At 37.3% G+C, this 21,219-nt stretch overlaps 1 protein-coding gene across 14 annotated transcripts in view; it reads left to right on the forward strand.

Moving 5' to 3' along the window:
• Positions 1 to 21,219, forward strand: part of FHOD3 (formin homology 2 domain containing 3) — a 374,713-nt gene that overhangs the window by 170,669 nt on the left and 182,825 nt on the right. For all 14 annotated transcript variants that reach the window (XM_063163493.1, XM_063163547.1, XM_063163530.1 and 11 more), the window contains exons 4-5: positions 1,782 to 1,849; positions 15,926 to 16,031. In XM_063163493.1, the coding sequence (XP_063019563.1) occupies positions 1,782 to 1,849; positions 15,926 to 16,031 (174 nt within the window). The remainder of the gene's footprint in view (positions 1 to 1,781; positions 1,850 to 15,925; positions 16,032 to 21,219) is intronic.

A 21,219-nucleotide genomic window follows, 5' to 3' on the forward strand; every position in this document is an offset into this window, starting at 1 on the left:
GGTGAATTATGAATAGAGGGAAATTAGTAATAACAAATGCCAGATGGAGGTAACTTTCAAAAAGAAATATTTTGTGTAATGTGGCATGTAAAGTTGACAGACCGGGTCTTAGAAGATCTTTATTATTCTTTAGGCTTTCCTGACAAAATTACTCTTTATCCTGCCAAGAAATGTGGTCCCACATGCCAGTGCGTTTTTAAGTGAGAGTAATTAAAGTGTGCCTCTAAGTTTATAGCTTGAAGTGAAATCTGTTTCTCCAATGTTTCGTCAAGAATCTATAAAAGTGCAAGAAAGGAGACAACTTATAAAAACAATAGTTTTGCCAGTTCTGTACATTCTGCCTTTGAAATCAGAGGCAATTAGGGATGAACAAAACTACTTTCAAAGTAAAAAAAAAATAGTGTTAGTTCTGCTGACATTTTGCTTCGTCTTTTCCCTTTGGTTGAAGATGACTGTTGGAATAAGAAATGTTTTTTTTCTAAAATTAGACCCCACCTTCCTTGATTGAAGTAAAAAATGATCACTGACTTATAAATGCATTGAATCCTCAAGTGCTAGTCTCTTTTTTGGAACTTCCTGACAGAGGGAAATAAAATTGAATTTGGTTTTGTAGTGTAAAGTAGTAATTGAAAGAGAAATAGACAAGAGAAAGTAAGATATAAAATGTTGGGATTTGATATTTAATTTTCTCATAAGATTATTATCATTCCATGGGCATTCCAGCTTTGATCTCAAGACCTACTGGCCACTACAGGCCACTACTCTGTCAATTGCAAAGAGGCTGCTTTCATGATGATTTGTGGATGAGGCTAGTGTGTCATCTGAGGTGACCATGAAGATTTGATTTTCCTTTGTCATTGCTCTTGCATTACAGTAGTGTAATAAAATTAAATTTAGGATTCTAGATGTGTTGTATAAAGTCTCTTTCCATCAAATACACCAAGCATAGTAGACCAGGAAGGTTTGAAGAGCTCACCTTCTGCTTCATCCCTGCACAGTCACAAATTTGCAACAACAGACTTGAGAGGCACAGTCCAAGACTTCTTCCAAAGGCACAATCGTTGTAGCAGGGTTCAGAAGGATAGCAGAGTTGCTTTTGTCTTTAAATTATTTCTGTGAGAATGCATTAGTAGGGGAATAAATGAAGTAATACATTTCAGTATTGGATGATGAAAAGAAGGCTTCTGGTTCATTTAGAAAAAGGTCAAGATCAGTTTTCAGGAGAATAAAACACTGTTTTGAATTATGCTAAGAACAGACTGTCCGACTATTTCTGGTATTAACGTTCATTGCTATTGGAGAAAGGATTTAACAATAGAAAGATGAGAACATGAGAAAAGAATGTCTAGAGGGAAGGCAGTCAAGGATGGGATTCAGTGGCTCTAGCTTTGATAACAAAGGCAAAGAGTGGTCTCAGACAAGTCTTTTGAGATTAATCTGGTACTTTCAGTAAACCCTAAATTTACCTAATGCAGAAAGAACAGTATTTCTCAGCATTTTCAAAAACTCCAGAGACAATTGTTTCTCATGGATCTTGTTGAAACTATTGTGAATTTACCTGGAAGATGTCATCTTAAGTTATAGACAACTAAATCCTGGTTTATATGCACATTTAATGAATAAGTCCTGTATCTGTATTTTAAAAAAGTAATTTTTTTAAGAGAAGTGTGCCTAATGGGAAGTGGGTGTATGATCCTTTCAAAAACTGTACTACATTCTTGTTGTGTTGTCAGTTTTGTTTATGCTGAAGTTTTTTCTGTTGTCTTATTTTGTTTTCTCAGAAAAACTTTACAATTCCAGTGGACGGGAGCTGAGACGGGCACTTTTTTCCTTGAAGCAGATATTTCAGGTGAGCAAATAATACCTGTCTATTCTGTGATTTGAACATGAATTTAATTTTTTTTTTCATTTTTTTAATTTTAATTTAGAGACTAACTTACAGTTTCTGGCAAAAGAGACTTTTAAGACTTCATTTGTAATTTGGAATAGGCCAATTCTGGGTTTATCAGAACCAGCCATATCAAAAACTTAAAAGACTTGTGGGAGACGTGCAACAGTTCTGATGAGGAACCAAAATGCACTGAGAGATCTCTAAATGTGTTTGAATTTAGACTCAGTTTAGAGGAAAAGATTTACTGATAAGGCAAAAAGATTTTTCATAGAGCTGAGGAGGATATGGTAGTGACTGATCATTTTAAGGAAAGGCATAGATTTGAATGTGAATGTTCATAATGGAGGAAATCTGAAATCTGGAGGATTTTGGGTACTGTGGGGAAGTAGACAATGTGATAGACAAGTGGTGTGGTATCACTTCATTTGCTTGAATTAAAATCTTGGATTTCAGATTGGTTTCACTGGATAAGGAGAAGGACTTGGGTAAACTGCAGGATGCGAGGAAACTTTTGGATAGGAGAGGTCAGGAAAAGTGGAAAAAAAAAACCCATCTGTGTGAATTAGAGCATGCTCTCAATGCAATTCTAAAATTGAATTCATTTGAGACATTCCATTTTCAGTAATTATAAGTGAGAACAATAAGAGGAACTCTTCTTTACTAATGGATGCAAATGGAGGATGAAAACCTATAATTCTTTTTTTTAGCTGTAATAGATAGGTGGAAAGTTAGTTTAACATTTAGTTTAACATTTTTGCTTTGTTTTAACTAGACATTTATTCTAATAAGAATAAAAACATTTAAGAAATGTGCAAGACTACAGAATTGCAATTTTTCTAAATGCATAATCCTTTTTATAGGTTTCAAATTTAGAATTTAGGGAATGCCAGAATTAAAATTTTCTAAACAATAGGAGTGAGTGGTGAAGAGTGGACCATTTAATGGTAAATCTTGGCGTAGTTGAAGATGTGTGCTGGATCAGAAAATGTCCCTGATTTTTGAAATTTTTGGACAAAGAAAGGGGTTCCAGTTCAAAACAGTCTGGTCATCTCATGAGTGCGGATTGGGAAAATCACTATTCCTTCAAGAAACAGTCCCTCATTCCCAGAGGGAGACGAGTGCTTGAGACTCACAGGGATGCAAGTTGGGTATCCCTGTGAGGTTGCCAAGCATGTGGCCTGTGTGCTCACAGGAAATCAGGCAGGTTTCCAAGAGTCTTCTCTGGTTTGTTCTCTTTCTGTGCACCTTGGCTGTTTCTGGGAAATGTTTGTATTTATCTGCATTTATGTGTTACACAGATAATCTGGGCACTTGCACATATTTAGCAATGAGAAGCTAAGCCTCTCTTTCCACCCATCCTTCACCTCCCATCATTAATTCCCTTCCATCATCCATGCCCTTCCATCATGAATTCTCCCAGTTTGGGTATTCATAAATGCCCTCTTCCCTATAGGTTATTTGAAGTCTAGTAGATATTTCTGAGCACAAGTGCTCAGTGCTTTCAGAGAACACACCAGTAAGATCTCTCTCTAAAAGCTGATCAGTTGTTCTAATAAAAATGCTGTTTAAATATTTATCCTGGTAATTTAAGGGGTTGACTGGGTTGGAGAATAACAAGAGAGAAGGGAAAAGCAATGCACAAACCCATATCTGTGTATGAATTGAGTTTTAAGTGAAACCTGTCGGGCTGCTTCAGGACATAATTTTCCTTGAAGAATTTAATTTTCTTGTTTTCTAATGAAAGTGGTAGGGAAAGGAATTTGGGAATTATCAGTTATCACATAAAGAAGTTCTTTCTGCTGGAACTGTGGCTAATTGTTGAGCAAATGTACCCTTAAAAAATCTTACAATACAGGTTAAAATACATATAATCTTAAAATACAGGTTCTCTTAGGGGGAACGTGAAAAATGTTCCTTGGGCTGGATAGTATTCATACAATATTATATTTGAGGCAGTACACTTTCAATTGGAAAACAAGCCCCTGCCAACCCAGGTTTACCTGCCAGCTTTGCTGTCCTTAACAACAGCATTGCTAAGGGCATCCTTTGAGTGTGATTTTAGTTTATCTCGTAATGAACCATGAGAGAAAATGTAAAGTAATTGTGTGTCAGTTTTAGAAAGAAAAGCTGTTCCAGTTTTTTACTGAAAAAAAATATAAGTAAATATAATAAGGTTATATTATAAATGGAATATTTTTATCCAAAATGTCTTTTTGTGTGTGTGTGTGTGTGTGTGTGACATGAAAGTATGTCAGCATTAGAAATTTGTCATTATGGTAATAGTTTTTTAATGTGTGTTGTTCAACATAAATATATTTTTTAATTTTGTATGCCATTAAAAGAGAGCATTTTAAATTCCTTGAGAGTGTAACATTTTAGAAATAAGATGTTGACTTAAAAAGAGTGTTTTCATAATAACAAGGTTTCCAAGTGTTATGGAGACTTCATCATGTCTTTAAGTGCCAGGACAGTTCATAACACCATTTTTTTATAATTTCATCATTGCTGACTTAATTTGGCATGGTTCTACATCAGGATCATTTTTAATTTAAAGACCTTCAAGTAGTGTGCAGTGTCTCATTTGCATTAATTGGGAGTAAGCCCAAGTTTTACATTGATTTTGAATTCCAAATAGTCAGAGTTCTTGATTTTTCACGTGAGGCCTCGGCAAAGCTTAGCAATGTTTGGCACGAGCAATGTCTTTGTTTCAAAATTTAGATGAAAGATTCATTTGGCAAGTCCACACTTGGAATTTCTCTTTGATTTCTTCTGGTGGGCTGGTTTTGGCAAAGTGATGAAGGTTATGTGGAGCGTTTTTCTTTGACAGTGCTGCCATTCTGTTCCAGTCATTCATTCTGAAGGGGTGGGAGAGCCACAGTCATCATCTTTTTCTGGATTGTACTGCAGTTTTCCTCCTCTATTTACCAGTATGTTTTTTGACAAATAAACTTACAGAGTAAGATAGGATTCACAACCAGTACAGTTTCTCTCTTTTTGAATGGATTTTCTGACAGACTTGTATTTATCAAAACCTCATGACTTTTGTGCAAAGTGTTAAAAAAAGGCATTGAGGAGAATCCAGCCAAAACTTAGAAAATCAGGATCAAAAAATGTTATTCATTTCATGAGAGTTAAAAATACATCTGCTTAAAGTATTTAATTCAATATCACTCTTAAAAGCAAAAAAAATGGGCAAAACCACAAAAATGAATATAAATAGTGCTGTGAGATTTAAGTGATACTAAAAAGTTTATGTAACATGGCCTGTGATACAACAGGATGCAATATAAAGCTGGCATACTTTAAAACCTATAAGCAAGTGTACCTTGGAGTTACAAAGCATAGTTTCAAATCACTCTGATTGCATCATTTCAAAATAGGAAATAACTGAATAAGAATATGATGCTGTGAGAAAAATAAGAAAGCCGTAAAGCACATTTTAAGTCTGTGGAAATTGATAACCTTGTGGAAATCTGCTTATTAAAATTTTGGAAAATACTTTTAATCAATATCAATAAATGCATTAGGTTTTCTGATAAGCAGACCTCAAGTGTATATTTTAAATTCTTCAGGAAAACAAAGATAGTTTTTTTTCAGGATTGCTTTGCCTGCAAGTGTCATTTGACAGAGGCAGGGGCAGGAGATCTCCCGTCAGTTTTCTTAAGGAGCCTAGATTCCTGTTTTGTGTTGTGATCAGACTATCAAGGGACACAGTTACAAAATTCTCTTTTAAAATTTTCATCGGTTGTTGAAAAATTCATTAATCATTGAACAATTGAGCTTTGTGTTAAAAAATATCACAAAGAGCAGCTATGTGGGGGCCCTGGAAACATTAACTAGAAGGTGTTTGGAAGACACAATCTTATCAGTGAGTGAAATCAAATGTCACACACTTCAGCTGCTAAGGAGTCATCAATCATCCTTAGGAGTGCAGAAGGAGTCTTCTGTGTTTGCCTCATTGATCTCAAGGAAGGAGGCTACTCCTTCCCCTCCTGCAAGCATGACTGATGACTCCTTAGGGTTTGAAGCTGTGTGACACTTGATTTAGGGGCTGCTGTCATCACTTGTGAGGAGGCTGCCTGCCACCTCTCCCCTTTAAGAGCCTCTTGGAAGGGTTCTTGTTTAAGTCATGAAAAAGAGAAACCTTCATTTCCTTCACAAATCAAATTCACCAGTGTTCTGTATAGCAGTTTACAGATCTGTTTAATCCTATTTTACAAAGGAGATGTCTCATTACTGTTTAGAGATTATAAATAAAATAGATATGACACATTAAATGTCAAAATGAGTTTCTCCATTTCATTAGCAAGTAGAGTGCCTTCTTCATGTCTAGACAATGTTACAGGCCAAGATCTAAACAGTGCTTAATGAGAGTAAAAATTGTGAACTGCTTTCACTGTAAAGATAGCCTAAAACTTGGGAACCCACCAGTATTCCTTCTCTAATCACTGTGAGTGTTTGAATTGTAACAGGAAATGTTGTTTAGTATGATGCCCCTGTCTACTTTAGCTTCCTCAGGTATATAATACAATGCCTAGATGTTGCTTGAGCTGTTGCTTATCTGCCATTGGAAATATTCCTGGTAGGGTCTGCTCTAGGTAACTTTTCTAGGAATTTTTAATTCTGCTGTTAACTGAGAGATCAAACACACAATGTGTTGATATATCTGCTGTCTACGAAAGATGAAAAAAAAAGAAATTCTGTCCCCATCAAATCAGTGGCGTAAAATGTCTTTAGTTTCACTGCTATTTTTATCTGGTGGTTGAGTGTATATAGGGAGATAGACTGTGGTAAACAGAGATAGGTACAGCAGGGCTTTTTTTTGTTCATTTCCCGCTAAATGCCACTAAAGGGGGGAGGCAACCAAAGATTTTCTGCCTAATAATTGAATAGCTCAATGTGAGACTAAGGTGTGACTTTTTTTTTGCTTGCTTGCTTCTTGCACTCACAGGGGAAAGAAAAAGTTATGTGGGGATAAAAGATCTTCTAATTATCTGGGCCTTATTAACTGAATAATATGAAATATTGAAAGCAGAAAGGTACTTACAAATTGTTCAACATGTTAAGTAGGAGCAGAATTTCTTTTCTGTGTTGTTCCTTTCAGCCTGTTTTTAAGAATTGTAGCACAGTTCAGTTCCCTCTCAGTTTATTGTTCTGCACAACCCAAAAAGGCAGCCCAACATTTGCAATGGTAGAACCTCATGATAACTCTGGACTTTTCTCAGGTGAGCATGGCATTCATCCCAGGTACAAAGTTAAGTTCAGCAGGAGCACTAGAAGTAAACATTATATCATCACAGTAAGGTGGCTTTCCTACCCTCATCTGTTGCAGAAATCAGGCAGGCTATGTAATAGTAGTGAAGTTAAAGTCACAGAAGAGGAAATGTTCAGAGTAAAGGGGAAATAAGACTTTTTTGAAGAAGGTAGTCGTGAAGATGAGGCAGAATCACAATAATTCAATCTTGGTTATGGAAGAAAGCAAACTTAAAGAATATAAGTGACATGGGAGCAACTTTTTTGTGCAGGCTAAGGACCCTTTCCTCTCTAAATTCTGTCTTTAATTAACCTAAGACAACAGTAAATTTTTAGGGTTTTCAATTACATCCGCTGGAGGAATCTTTGTTTTTGTATTAATTGTGCAAATCTCTATTTCCTTCCCTCCATGTTAGGTGCCAATATGTGTGTTTTACTGACTTGTTATCTATCAGAAAAATGAAGACATAAAAGACTTTAGGCTGATTTTCTCCTTGGTCTAACCTAAATTTTGCCTCTTTCAGTTTGTACCCATTACTCATTGTCCTATCACTACAGTTCCTGATGAAGAATCCCTTTCTGACTTCCCTGTAGGCTCTCTTCAGGAGCTGGGAGGTTGCTATGAGGTCTCCATGGAACCTTCTCTTCTCCAGGCTGACCAGCCCCAACTCTCTTGGCCTGGTTTTGTAGGAACAGTGCTCCAGTCCTCTAATCCACTTCATGGCCCTCCTCTAGACTTGCTCCAACAGTTCCATGTTCTTCTTATGTTGGGGACACCAGAACTGTGCACAGCACTCCAGGTGGGGTCTCACCAGAGCAGAGCAGAGGGGTGGAATCCTCTCCCACACCCTGCTGGCCACGCTGCTTTGGATGCAGCCCAGGATACTTTTGGCTTTCTGGGCTGCCAGTGCACATGGCAGGCTCATGTTGAGTTTTTCATCAACCCAAGTATCCCCTACATTTTTCCTCCAAGTTTTCTCCACAAGGCTGCTATCAATTGCTTCTCTGCTCCACCTGTAAATGTGTCTGCAATTGCCATTACCCAGGTCACTTTGTTGAACTCCATAAGGTTTGCATTGGCCTACCTCTCAATCCTGTCAGGGTCCCTCTGGATGGCATCCCTTCCTTCCAACAATAGAACTGGGGATAAATTTTCATTGTTATCATCACCAGAAGCCATTGCATGCTGGCTAAGTATATTGCCTCACTGAAAGTAGGGGGGGATGGTAATTTCCATCCATGCTGTTGTAAAATGTTGCTCCATGTAAATAGATGAAAGAATAGGAAAAAAGGGAACAGTATAAAAATACTGATGTCTTTGTGTCATGTTATGGCCACGCTTCTACACAGATGTCCATGAAATCATCCACAGATGTCCTTAGTTGGGAAGGTGTAAAGGCTGATGAACAGAAGAAAATGAGGAGTGGAGCCACAGCATGGAGGAGTGTAGGGAAAAGTTTGGAGGGAAGAGGAATGGAAGCTTGGCAAAGCTGGTGAGGTCTGTAAAGTGGGGGAAGTGATTTGCAATCAACAAGTGGAGCAAGGGGAAGGAGCTTCCATGGAGATACAAAACAGTTGCTTGATCCTTTACCACTTAAATGTTTTTACCTCATTTATTTCTGGCAGATGAGCAGTTTTGGGACATCCTAGTCCAGGGCAATCATGTTCTCAAGGAGCTGTTTTCTAGGTGTGCTGGTGGGAATTCGACAGAAAAAAGACAGAAAGTGAACCTGCCAAGGACCTATCTAGGTTAGTTTCTGGGTTACCAAGTATCATGGAGTGGAAATACATGTCTGAGAGAAATTGACTCTTTGTCACAGCAGAGGACTCACAGTGTTTGGTTCATCTTCTAGGAGTTATGTCCTAACACAAAATAGAGCTGAGGTTTCATATTTAGTACAAGACTTGCCTACTCAACCACTGGCTCATCTAGTCCATACGTAGAATTGTTTTGTAGCTTCATAAATAATTGAGGTTGAAATGGGAACACAGTCTTGAGAGACTCGTAGGACTTCAGTTTATGGATGGATGTGTGTAGCTGTTGTATGGATGTGTGTGTATATGTGCATGTGTGTATGCTTTTGGAATGATTTCTTTCTAGATTTGTTTGCAATAGATGACTTGGCTTTTAAAATGGACTGAAATAAACAGTGAAAATTGAATTAGATAATATCAGGCACTTCTGGATTGGCAATCTAGCATTTTAATTATATCAATAATTTTGGAGTCCAAAGGACAGAACTATAGTTTGAAGTGTGGGAAAGCAGCTATAAATTATATCTTGGCAATCTGTGCTCCTTTAATCACTTCCTGACTATGTTTACTCAGTTTCAAGCCAGAGTGAGTTTTTCTAATGGCAAACATTGCAAGCCAATCTTGATCTGCAAAATGCAACCTGTCGTTTAGCCAATAAAAAAGCTGGACCATGGAAACACTTTGGGATTTCTGTTTCTAATAGAGCACGAAATAACTTTTATTACTACATCATTTTAGTCTTGTCAGTGGGAGTAATTATCTTGCTGGTAACTTCAGCAGATGTGATGCATACTGAAGGCAGGTAGCAATAGTTAAAAACGTTATTGTGGAGGCTTAGTTGTGATATATTTCTAATGTAGTCACTGAGGTTTCAGAGGTAGGCACCCGAAAGGGTGGCTGAGAGGAATTGTGTGTTAGTTTTCCATTGCTGCTGGGATGGGGAATCATATGAGCCTTTGAAATTGTACAGGGAGCCTGTGGATATGAAGGCTCTCAGGTCATGGAAGTGTGTTCTGATCTGTGCTGCCACATGGCTACTGCTGCCCAGGACAGTCAAATTAGGAGCAAAGTATGGCACTGGTTTGGGATTTTTTTGGGGGGGGATTTTTTTTTAAAATATGTGAAGATCTTCCTGATCCAGAGGAATGCTTAGGACAAAAAATCTGTTTCTATTCTCCTTGTACTATTAAGTATAGGAAGGGCAGAACAAATACCTACTCATTGTTGATGCTGTTGCTAATAGAAATCTGGATTTTATCATTCTGCCTTTATGTAGTAACAGAGAAAGATTTTGAAGTATATTGTGCAATATTCCTTTATTTTACTTTCTTGTGGTGGAGTGCCAGATACATTGTGATTTGAGATTTATGCCAGCGAAAGCCTGCAGTTGTGCATGGTTTGCTCTTTGACCTGCCTCCTCCTTCCTCCCTTTCCTCACCAGTCAGCTGCTGTCCCTCTGCCGCTAATTTACATCCCCAAATGAATGAAGCTTAATCCCTAAACCTTAATCCTCCTAAAACCAGCTGAACTTTGTGATCCTATCTTGACTTTGCAGGAGATTAAAAATAAAAAAGAGAGGGGGAGGTGGGGGCTACTTGAAAAAATGTGCTTTAACTTCTAAAGAGTGCAGCCATCTTTTATGTTTTTCAGAGGGCTAAAATGCTCTGACATTTTATTGATCAATGTAGGTTTCCTTGTTATTTTTTATTTTCATGTTGAGCTTAATCATTTGGGGTTTCTGTTTCAGTTCTGTTTCCTTGCTGTGCAATGTGAACTCTTGGCAGGGGAATCTGAGGAAGAGAGCTTTCCAAGGAGACCTTGTTCTGACATAATAATGTGGACTAGGGATAGTGCACTCTGCTATGATACTGCTTCAGAGATGAACATAGGAATTAATCAAAATTTCACAAGCTCTCCCTCTTGGAAAGTAGGGATATTTACTTCAGGAGCCAGGCCAGGTAGTATCTGAATGAGCTGTGCCCTTTCTGCTCCTAGGATTCTGTATTGATATACTGGCAGCATCTTGTCCCAAAAAATTTCAGGCGGCAGAGGAGGTTGCTCCTCCTCTTTAAGTCAATATATATTTCTTCTCCTATGCATGATGCCCAGTGAATTGGCAATATTCATCTTACCTTTTGCCTAGGTGAATTATCATAGTGTTGGAATGTGAATGCAGTATATCTTTGTGAAGCTACAAGATTTGGTCTACAGACAAAACCAGAGCTGACCTGATAACCAGAGTTTAAATCTCTCTTAATAGGGATGTTGCAGAGTGACAGAGCCGAGAGGGAAGCTCGTCCTCTAGCAGACAGTGAAATGCATCAGCCACTGGAGCTGGTTTGAATGCAATCCCCTCTTGTAAACCCACAGGCAAGGCTTAGAGAGGAGATTCTCTTGTCTGTGACTGGTACTCTGTCTGCCTGTGCTGCTCTCACTTTTAGGCTGAATTGCAGCAACTTCTGCATTTTGGAAGGTTTGGTCAGTACGGAATGTGATTGCTGGCTCTCTCAATAACGTGTCATGTGGACAGCACAGACTGGGGAACCTGGAAACCATGGGAAACTCATGGTTTTCCTTATTTAAAGAAATGAACATTATAAAATGTTCAGTCTTTAATTCTGTAACAAAAACAGGAGAGAATTGTACAAGATAGAATTAAATATGGGAATGCTTAAGCACACAGAAACAATGGGTTGGCTTATTAAAGGGAGGGGGAAGCTCAAAACATAAAAATGAAATTCTTCTTGGTGAAAATCTTATAGACAAGCAACTTGTTTTGTTTTATGATTCCTTGGAAAGACAGTATTCTGCACAGCTGTTAGCCACGTAAGAAAGAAATACATATGTGCATATCCAAGTGTGAATATTCCTTACTAATCCAGTTTCCCCAAATACTTGGAATGAAGCTTTCAACAGTGCTTGTTAGATTAAAAAGAAAAAAAAATCCCCTCGAGAAACTATGTTCCAAAACCTCAATTCTTATTAGGAAATGAAGCAACTTTCTTGTGGCATAAAAATAATGATGCTTTGGGTAAAAGCTTTCAACCATATGGCCCACAGAAATAGCAGGCTTCAGAAAAATTTATCTTAAACAGTACATAAACATTTTATCTTTGCACATGGAAGCTGCACACCAGATAAAACATGTTCTTGCAAAATGCCATTCCTTAGAAAAACATCTTCAGGTAAGACCCTGCAAAACTGCATTATAAAATATATCAAATGGTACAAATGCGTGGGAAGGAAGGCCGTGTCCCCTGCTGCTTCTGCCAGTGGAGCACAGGAGCCCATGGTACAGACTGCTTGATCACAAGGTTTGTGGGGACTTTTTAGTTGCTAGGCTGAGATATGGAGATGAAAAAGTGTAGCTTGTACATTTTGTCAACCACACAAGCAAGTTGTAAAGTCACCATTTTGAGTATATTTGGTGTCTTTTCTGTTTTACTTTGGATGAAAATAGACTTCTATTGCACAAACATACATTATCTTCTTTGAGAAGCCTAAAAAAGGAAGACATGATCTAATTGAAGTTGGTGAATAAATGAACAAAATATATTTATCTGTTGAGGCCAATGGTACCTTTTCATAAAGACTTTTAAGTAGCCAGCCTCTGTGTCAGTACACAATCTTTATGGTTGCAGGAGCTTAGCAGTAAGCTTAGACAGCTTTGCCTGTTTTGCTGCTTTTCTCATCAGTGCCTTAATGCCTGCTGATTAAGGGCTCATAAATCTTTGCAATATTAGCAGAGGAGTCCATTTCCATAGCAAATGGCAACATTTCCCTGCCTCCTTCTCGCTGCTATCACACACGTGTGGCATGTACTTGTAGGTATCATTGTCACGCTCATGCCATATATTCTGAACAATGAATGCTCTCTTCCTGGTAACCTGAACCTCTTAACCACTGCTAGAGAGTAGCCTTTACTCTTGAGGTCACCTAACTTGGCAAGTCAGTGAGTTAATGGGTCTGAAAAGATTATCCTAGACCAAAATTGATGTAAACATTCTCCTTTCAATGTAGAACGCATGGGCTTGCATGCCTTTCATCTTTCACTGCACATTCCAGATGTTTGCTTCTTTCCTCTCATCGTATATACATGATGGGATAGATAATGTACTGAGCTGAGATTTATGTCTAAGGCATGATGTGTTTGTACTCTACTTCATTACACCTTCTTTTTCCCTTTTATTTGGGAAAGGAGAAGTATCTTAAAAGCCTTTTTTTAAATTCAGGTTTGATTTGTTTATTCACTGCTTTCCAAAAGCAGTCTAGTTGGAGTTCCTCATCCCCTCTATTTCCTCTGCTGTTGCCCTGCAATATATCTCCTTTCAGTTTAGGGTGACTCTATGACTTGATTGCTTTGAAAAAATTCCAGAAGACAGACCTCAAAATTTGCTTTGAAAATGTCCATATTAAAAAATAAATAATTAAATAACTAAGTAGACAAATAAATAAATACCATCAACGTAAACCCAGATTTTTTCCTCGATTTATTTTGACAATCAAATGCTAATTTCTAAGTTTTCCCCAGGTGATGCACTAATATGTATTCATTATTTAAGATTATGGGAAAACATCCTAAAATTACAGTGGGTTTCAGTGTTCATCTTTCACTGAATGTCAGCAGCCCTTAATTGCTAAATGCAATTAAAAAATTATTTTACTTTTTGGGTTCAGTCTGGAAGACTCTAAGACTGAACTAATGTTAACTTCTCTGCTATATGGACTTTTTTTTTTTTTTGGTTCATCCAAATGTCATTTATTTTTCCCAAACAGGCATTTTAGATCTATTAATAAAAGTCAGAATCTGCCACAGACCACATTTATTCCTACTTTTTCCTGTTTTTCCAATGTTCTTTATTTCACTATCTGTCAATCCAGAATAGATTCCTTTTTTCCTCAGTTCAAGGACTATGCAAACACACTTGATGCAAAATGAAAATATATGTTCAAGTTTCAAGGAAAGACATTTTAAGAAAAAGGAAATGTTTTTGAACTAAGATAACATTACCATCCAGAAAAGAATTGTGATTATTTCACTCAATAATTAGATATGTTATATATATATATCTATTTAAGAGAAACATATATGTATTGTTTCTCTTAAATTAGACAATTTGTTACCATTACACATAGCCTTAGTTTACCTGAAACCTTAATATACTTTACATTAAGGTTAGGAGATTGCATAGATATGTTTCCTCTCTTGAGTTTGAAGGAAACTAGATTCAAAATTCTTAAAAAAGAAGAAATTATTCAGGTATTTTGAGTTAAAAATGCCATCTAACAAAGGGATACTTGGGAGGGAGTACTCACCTGGTGGTGAAAATGAATAGAGAAAATTTGTCTTCGTGAAATTGTGGGCTTGCATCTGTAGTGCCTTGGTCTGACATGTGAGTTTGTAAACTTCTTAGCTTTCCAGAAAACACTATTAAGGCTTCTATCTAGCTACTGAGAAAAAAAAATAGTGCTCCTAAAAGATAAAACATTGACACTAAGAAATAAGAAGAATTTTTAGCTCAAGGGTGCACATGCAGGGGTGAATTTTATCCTATGTATTTTGGGCTTTTACATCCTTTCACCAAGACATGGGGTATGATTGCATGCTTCCACTTTGTGTACTTTTGTACTTTATTTGAAGGATAAATCACCCTTACCATGTGATAAATTTTTGTATCTGTACATAACTGTATAAGATTTTTCAAAATGTTTTAACAAATTTGACAAGCTTAAACATAAAATGTATTTTTTTCTCATAATTTCTAAAATTCTCACAAACTGATAGATACCTTCCAGTTATTAATATCCCCTTTGGTCAGACTGTAGAAATTATGTAAATTATCTCTGGTGAAAAAAGGAAATTCACAGTAAATAAACGATCCAGCTGAAGGAAACTTGCAGTAAGTGAATAGTCTCACTAAAAAGGGGCTTGATTATTTGATTTCTCTTGGCAGTTTGCTAAGCATTCGCCATGAATTCAAAAATCACTCTCAGCAAATTTACTGTACAGATCTTGTGTTCTTGGAGCTGCATTATTGGAAAGCTGGAATTTGTCTGTTACTCTCTTATGTATGAAAGGATAAATTAAGATTATTTAAAAGAAGGCAGTCAGCAACTGGGATTTTCTGCAGAGTAATTCACTCCCATTAATACCTTTAATTGGTCTTGTGCCTAATTTGCATGGCTTATTCATTAAGGGCTGTTTAATCCAGCTCTTAACAGCTTCTTATTTGTCTGCATGAGGCTTCTGTAAGAGCAGACAAGCTTTAGATGTGGTGCTCTGTAGTTCCTTGACACAGTAGTTTTGTATGTAAGGCTCAGGGAACCGCTCCACTCCCTGGTGGCACTGTGTTATGGGATCATTCTGCTACCCTGAGCAAAGACATGATGATGAAAAAATAGTGAGCCACTTTACCAAGCATAAACTCCTGTGAAATTTTGTATTTGCCGTTTTCCATCACAGTGTAGGCATATTGTCTACTAATGATCTTATCTTTAACACTTTACTTTCCCATTTTAAATATAATTAATTAATATTATGCTAAGGTAGTAAATGTAATATTACATTGCAATAAAACCAGTTTTAAAGTTTTGCTGCACACAGCTAAAATATGAAACTGGAATTATGCTAAGGAATAGAGATGCTGTTCTCTTGTTGATCCTGACACTTTGGGGCTTTTATGATATTTGTTTATGTGGTATGATTAGAGATTTAGTATTGTGGAGAATGTCTGGAAGCCTTCAGTGAAAAAAAGGAAAAGTCATATTTTGCAGATTTTAATTTTCTGTAGTTGATGGAAAGGTTAAAGCATGTTTTTTCTTGCTTTGCACTGATGTATTTCATTCTGATTTTAAAACTTAAATTTTGCTTTTGGTCCTCTGTGTAACAACTTTCAGATCAACTTGCTTACAACATGTGAAACATAAAATCAGTGTTGTAGGCATACATTTGTTTTTTACATTATGATATAATCTGTTTCTTTGTCTTTCAAAAATCTAATTCAGCTTTTCTTTCTCCTGTGGCAGGATGACAAGGACTTGGTTCATGAGTTTGTTATTGCTGAAGGTCTGACTTGCTTAATCAAAGTTGGAGCAGAAGCTGACCAAAATTATCAGAACTACATCCTGAGAGGTAAAGGAAATGCATCCAAAAGTTGGTTTTATTGCTTGGAAGGTCTCAAAGGTCTGCAGCAACTTTCTGTGTAAAGTGTCTTTGAACTTGCTTCTGTTTGGTCTTGATTCTTTCACCTTATGCATAAAGCTAAGGGAAGATTAATGCTCACCACTGAGCAGAATGAACTGGAATATTTGGAATTGTAATATTCTCCCCATTGTTCACCTTTTCTTGTAGATTACACTGCAGATATCTAATTCTAGGAAAGAAAAGGCATTCTAAAGCCTTTACTGGATAACTGTGTCAGAAGGCACAGAACAAAGTGGACTGTGGAGTCTGGTCATCTTTTACAAAGGATCTGCTGTGAACAGGTTGAGCTGTTCAGAGCAGGAGGAGTTCTGTGAGCTGTGTTTCTCTCCTTTCTTGCAGTGATGGGTGGCTGTTGACCTCCCAAGCAGCATGGAGGGTTTTCTCCATGCTGCTTAGGCAGTTGAAAAGTACCGGGGAAACAGAGGAGGGGCAGCACCTAGACTGCTCCATCACCTGGTTGGGAGATGTGTTTTCTTATTTTCTTATTTCTTTTCTTAATTAATTTCCCAGAATGCAACATCATTGGTATCTCTTGGATATCATGCAGTGTTTATGGAATAGACTAGGAGAAAGTTACTCCTTAAGGGGTCAGTTGGCTGGAAACCATTTTAAGCTATCTGGCATTTTGGAGTTAAACAGGTAATGAGAGGCTTATGTTCTGTTCTATGCGATTAAAAGATAACTGGCAAAGGTGGGGTTTGGAGAGGGATTTGGAAAAAGGTGTGCTACGTGATTAGAAAGTTGATTTCCTCTGTTGCGGGGCAAATGGATGCATGTGTTTTTCATCTAGCCAGGGAACCTGGGCTGTAAGTTTGGAGAGTTTCTTCAGTATTTGAGGGGAGAACAGTCACTCCAAGGGATTTTTGCTGCTGGATGATCTCATAGTAAATGGAGGCTGATTACAAATACATAGTTGTGGTAGATTGCTCATTTGAGTTTTCTTAGACTGACATATATAGCTGTATTTAAAAATGTCACTTTAAGGTATTTAACTGCTAAAACCCAAACTACACATTGTGGAGCAAAACAAACCCCCAGAAACAAGAAAAATAAATAGAAGGATTTTGTACAAACCAGAAATTATTATTGTACAAACCTGAATTATGGAAAGCAAGGATTCAAACAGTAAGTGAAGCTTCATGTGAAGACATTGAAGATAAGACCAGGTTTGGAGGTGTAAAAGAAGCAAACCAGTACTACAGGAATTATGTTCCATGTCAGTAGCTGTGCAGTCACATAAAAGTACTTGAATAGAAGACAAGGACACAGAAACGTGTGCAATTAGAAATTTCTGGGAGAAAACTGGCCATAGATGATCTTGGAAAATTCTGACTGGAAGCAAAATAAAAGTGCTGTATGGGACATTCTGGCCCTTAGTCTAGGAGCCTTCCCATTCTCCTTCCCTTCCCATACCCTAATACATCCAAAGAGATCTAATGGTCTCTTTCTTGTGGTGGCTTTCAAGACCCTGGTTTCCATGATCTAAAATTAGAAATTTTCATGTGAATTCAATTAATGGTAAAACAGAGACTTAGTGTCCATGGCATCATACAAATGCAACTGCAAATTCACCTTGTTGCATTGTTGTTAACAAGTGATTACAGCTTGTTCAAAATGAATGTAACAAAACAACATTACAATCACAAAAACTAACTATGTCAAAGTATGTCATAAAGGTAAAAACATTCTTTTAGGAAGATGCTTTTAGGGATTGGTAGCTTCTGAAATCAGGGTTTTTTTTCCCTATACTGCTGCTGTGTGAAGCTGAAGTTTCTCTCTGGGTAGTGTATCCTAGTATCCTTTACAATAATACTATTTTTTCTGTGTGATGTGGGCTTCATTTCAGTTTTGGTCTTGATTGTCTTTCAGGAATTTCAAAGGTTGTTACAACTCCAAAATTATGTCAGGTGGTTTGCAGTTCCAGGAGGCATCATGTACTTTCTGAGTAGGTCTCCATGTGCAATGAGATAACGATAGATTTGGAAGTATGGTATAGCCAAACAGTCTTATCCAGATTCACTGAGGAGGGTGCTGAAAAGAGGCATTAAATACACCATGTAAGAGTGTTTCTGGTATATTATTTCTGGAAGATCATAGTGATTGGTTAGGTTGTTTCGTTGTTTTTTGGGTTGGGTTTTTTGTTTGGGTGTTTGGGTTTTATTTGTTTGGTTTTTTTGGGGTTTTTTTGTGGCAGTTGTGTGTACCTGTTGCAGTGCTGCATTTTACAAAACCTGGAGTACTGGTAAATACGTGAATAAATTTTACTGAAGGTGCATCACTGTTAGCACAGAGATGGGTCCTGTAAGCTCTAAGATTAGTGTTACATAGTGGAGATTTGAGAAGTAAAAAGTAGTCTTTTTTTAAAGATTTCTTGCCTTCCTGCTGTGTTGTCCTTGTTCTGCAGACCCTTTTGGAGTGGAATATTCTTCTTATTTTCATTGCATTTAGCCTAAATCATTAATAGATGGGATTTCTCCTAAGTTCCATATTCTGGCATTTCTCCAGCACCTTTGGTGTCATTCACTCTTTTCCTGTGGCAATTCTAACTCAGCCACTTGTGACAGTAAGTGGCAGCCTTAGGCACAGCATAACCTCGTTTGCTTGGAGGACTCACCTACATGAGACTGTTCATCATCTTTACTGAGCAATTTCCCAGTGTTTCATATCAACTTGTTTGCCTGCACTCATCAAGAAATGGCTATGTACCTTGGAGGGAAAATAGGCTGGAAATACACATGTGCTTAAGGGCTGTAGGTGCTTCAGTGTAGCTCCTTCAACTCCAGGTACAAGTTGTTTTTTGAGGATATTATTTTCCTTTTTCCAAAAGGCTGCATTGTTTCACTCTAATGTTCCCTGGTTGTGAATTTCTGCTTAGGGATTTTGACTTGGTTCAAGTCAGACTGAGCTGCCAAAAATGATTAAATATGAGTCATGAAAATTTTAGTTACTTTGGTGGGTGAGTGTAGAGAAGGTAAGGGGATTTTGCATACAGTGTTGAGAAATAACAGACAGTTTATTGTTGAATACTAAGGAAGAACTGTTTATTTCTGCTCAGGTCCCTGAACTAGGGCTATTTGGCTGTATCTTCCCCAAAGGATTCCCTTCTGTCAGCACATGACCTATAGACTGGAAGCCAACAGTAGCCAGGCTTCTCTTGAGGGTTTCTTTTTAAAAAAGACTGGCTTAGAAAACAGCTTTTGATCCTCCTTATTTAACAGTTCTTAAAAAGAAATTTATTCTCCAATGTTCCTTTTAATTATTATGGCCATCTAAAGAAATCGTGTTTTGAGGGACTTCCCCCCCATAGAAACAGGCTTGTTTCCCCTTTGTTCTTTCTTCCCTCTTCCATTTTTTCCACAAAGATGAAGAACTTCATTGGATAACACTGAAGTTAAAATTTTCTGTCCCAGTTACAAGATTGCAGTATGCTGGATGTTACCTAAATATTCAAAACCAGATAGGAATAAAGGTAATGAAAATATCCATTACTGATGAGGATTAATATAAACCTTACTGTAATTTTGAAGAAACTTTGGATATAATTTTGAGAGCATCTGTTCCTTGCACAGAATAAGAAAGCAACACATGAAATGCCGTGGTAGCCATGTTTTCTGATAATTTGTCCAGTGCTGTTGGGAAGGTGAGGAAAAAAAAAAGCAGCTTGTGCAGACCAAGGCTTGATTCTTTTAAAGATATACTTAATAAATAAGCTGTGAGGTTCAGGGATGGCTTTGCTGGCCCTGTGATGTAAGTTCTGCCTGGTGGGGTCCTGTGCTCTCTGTCCCTCAGATCAAATGAGAAGGTTGTCAAAAGGTCATCCAGCCTCATTTGTAGGGTCCAATTGTGTACTTGGGTCCATATTTGGCTGCTTATGGATTCAGATCAGTATTTAGAAGTCTCCATAATTAGATGAAAGCTAATATTGTTCTTGTGGTCTGAAAGCACAAGCCGAGTGTTCAGTCTGAGCAGGCAAAGGCCTTCACCTTGCTGCAAGGTCTAAGGAGCTAAGGCTGAGGGAAAAAATAGGACAGCAGTCATAGCAGACTAGTCATAAGTGCTCATGCTAGACTATGCTTGAATCAAATTCAGCTTTTGGATGCAGCTCTCTGATTTAGTGAGAGCTGTGTGATTATATGGAGAATAAGAATTTGAGTGTCAAGTCTGGATGAGAGATGGTTTCAATTTTGTTGGACAGTTTTGAATTTCTAGTGCAGGGTTTTTTTTAAAAGAAGAAATAAAGTGCTTGGAGGAGCCTAGGAGTTATGATTTGAGGTAATATTTGGGCTTTAAGTTAACCACTCTCCTGTAAATCCCTAAACCATTACTGTAATCTAAAATTAAAGATAATTAGAATCCTAAAACATTTAGGTTGAAAAAGGCCCTCAATATCACTGAGTTCAGCCATTAACCTAACATTGCCAAATCCACCATGAAACCATGGCCCTAAGCACCATGTCTGCACATCCTTTAAGTATCTCCAAGGGCAGTATAGTCAAAACTTCAATAATTTAGACTTAATTCACTAATCTGGGCAGAACACTAGGTTGCAGTAGACCATTTTCCTTTCACATACTCTGCACTTCTGATAAAGTGCTGAAGTCCTGTGTATTTCTACAGATATTGGTGCAAGCACAGAAGATATTGGTAATGGACCTGGGTAAGGGATTTTACATACTCTGAGGGACAGTGACATACCAGTTAAGAGGATTAAAGGTTTATAAATTCATGCACAAAGTCAACAGCATCTTCAGTCTGATAGAACAGCACCTTTACTATTATTATATGCCCTACAGGTTTTTCGTTATAAATAGCAAATAGTAGTTTGTTTTGGAATTGCATTTGTACAAGCATACTTTTATCTTTATGCAGATAGCATGAGTATACAATGATGCTCTTTTCTCCTTTTTTTTTTTTTTCTGTGTTTTGCAAGACTTTTGGGGGCTTCTAAGTAGTTTTATGAGGGGCTTTTACCAGAAAAGTTCTATATGAGTCCTAAAATGTAAATAATAAAGAACTGAGTGTCTTAAAACACTAAAATCACATGTGAAACATAATTCCAAGGCACATTTTGATCTTTGTTACATGCTTAAATTATGAGGGATCCATTAAAACATTT

This window comes from Melospiza melodia, chromosome 1 (genome assembly GCF_035770615.1).
Source record: "Melospiza melodia melodia isolate bMelMel2 chromosome 1, bMelMel2.pri, whole genome shotgun sequence".
Classification (NCBI taxonomy): Eukaryota; Metazoa; Chordata; class Aves; order Passeriformes; family Passerellidae; genus Melospiza; species Melospiza melodia.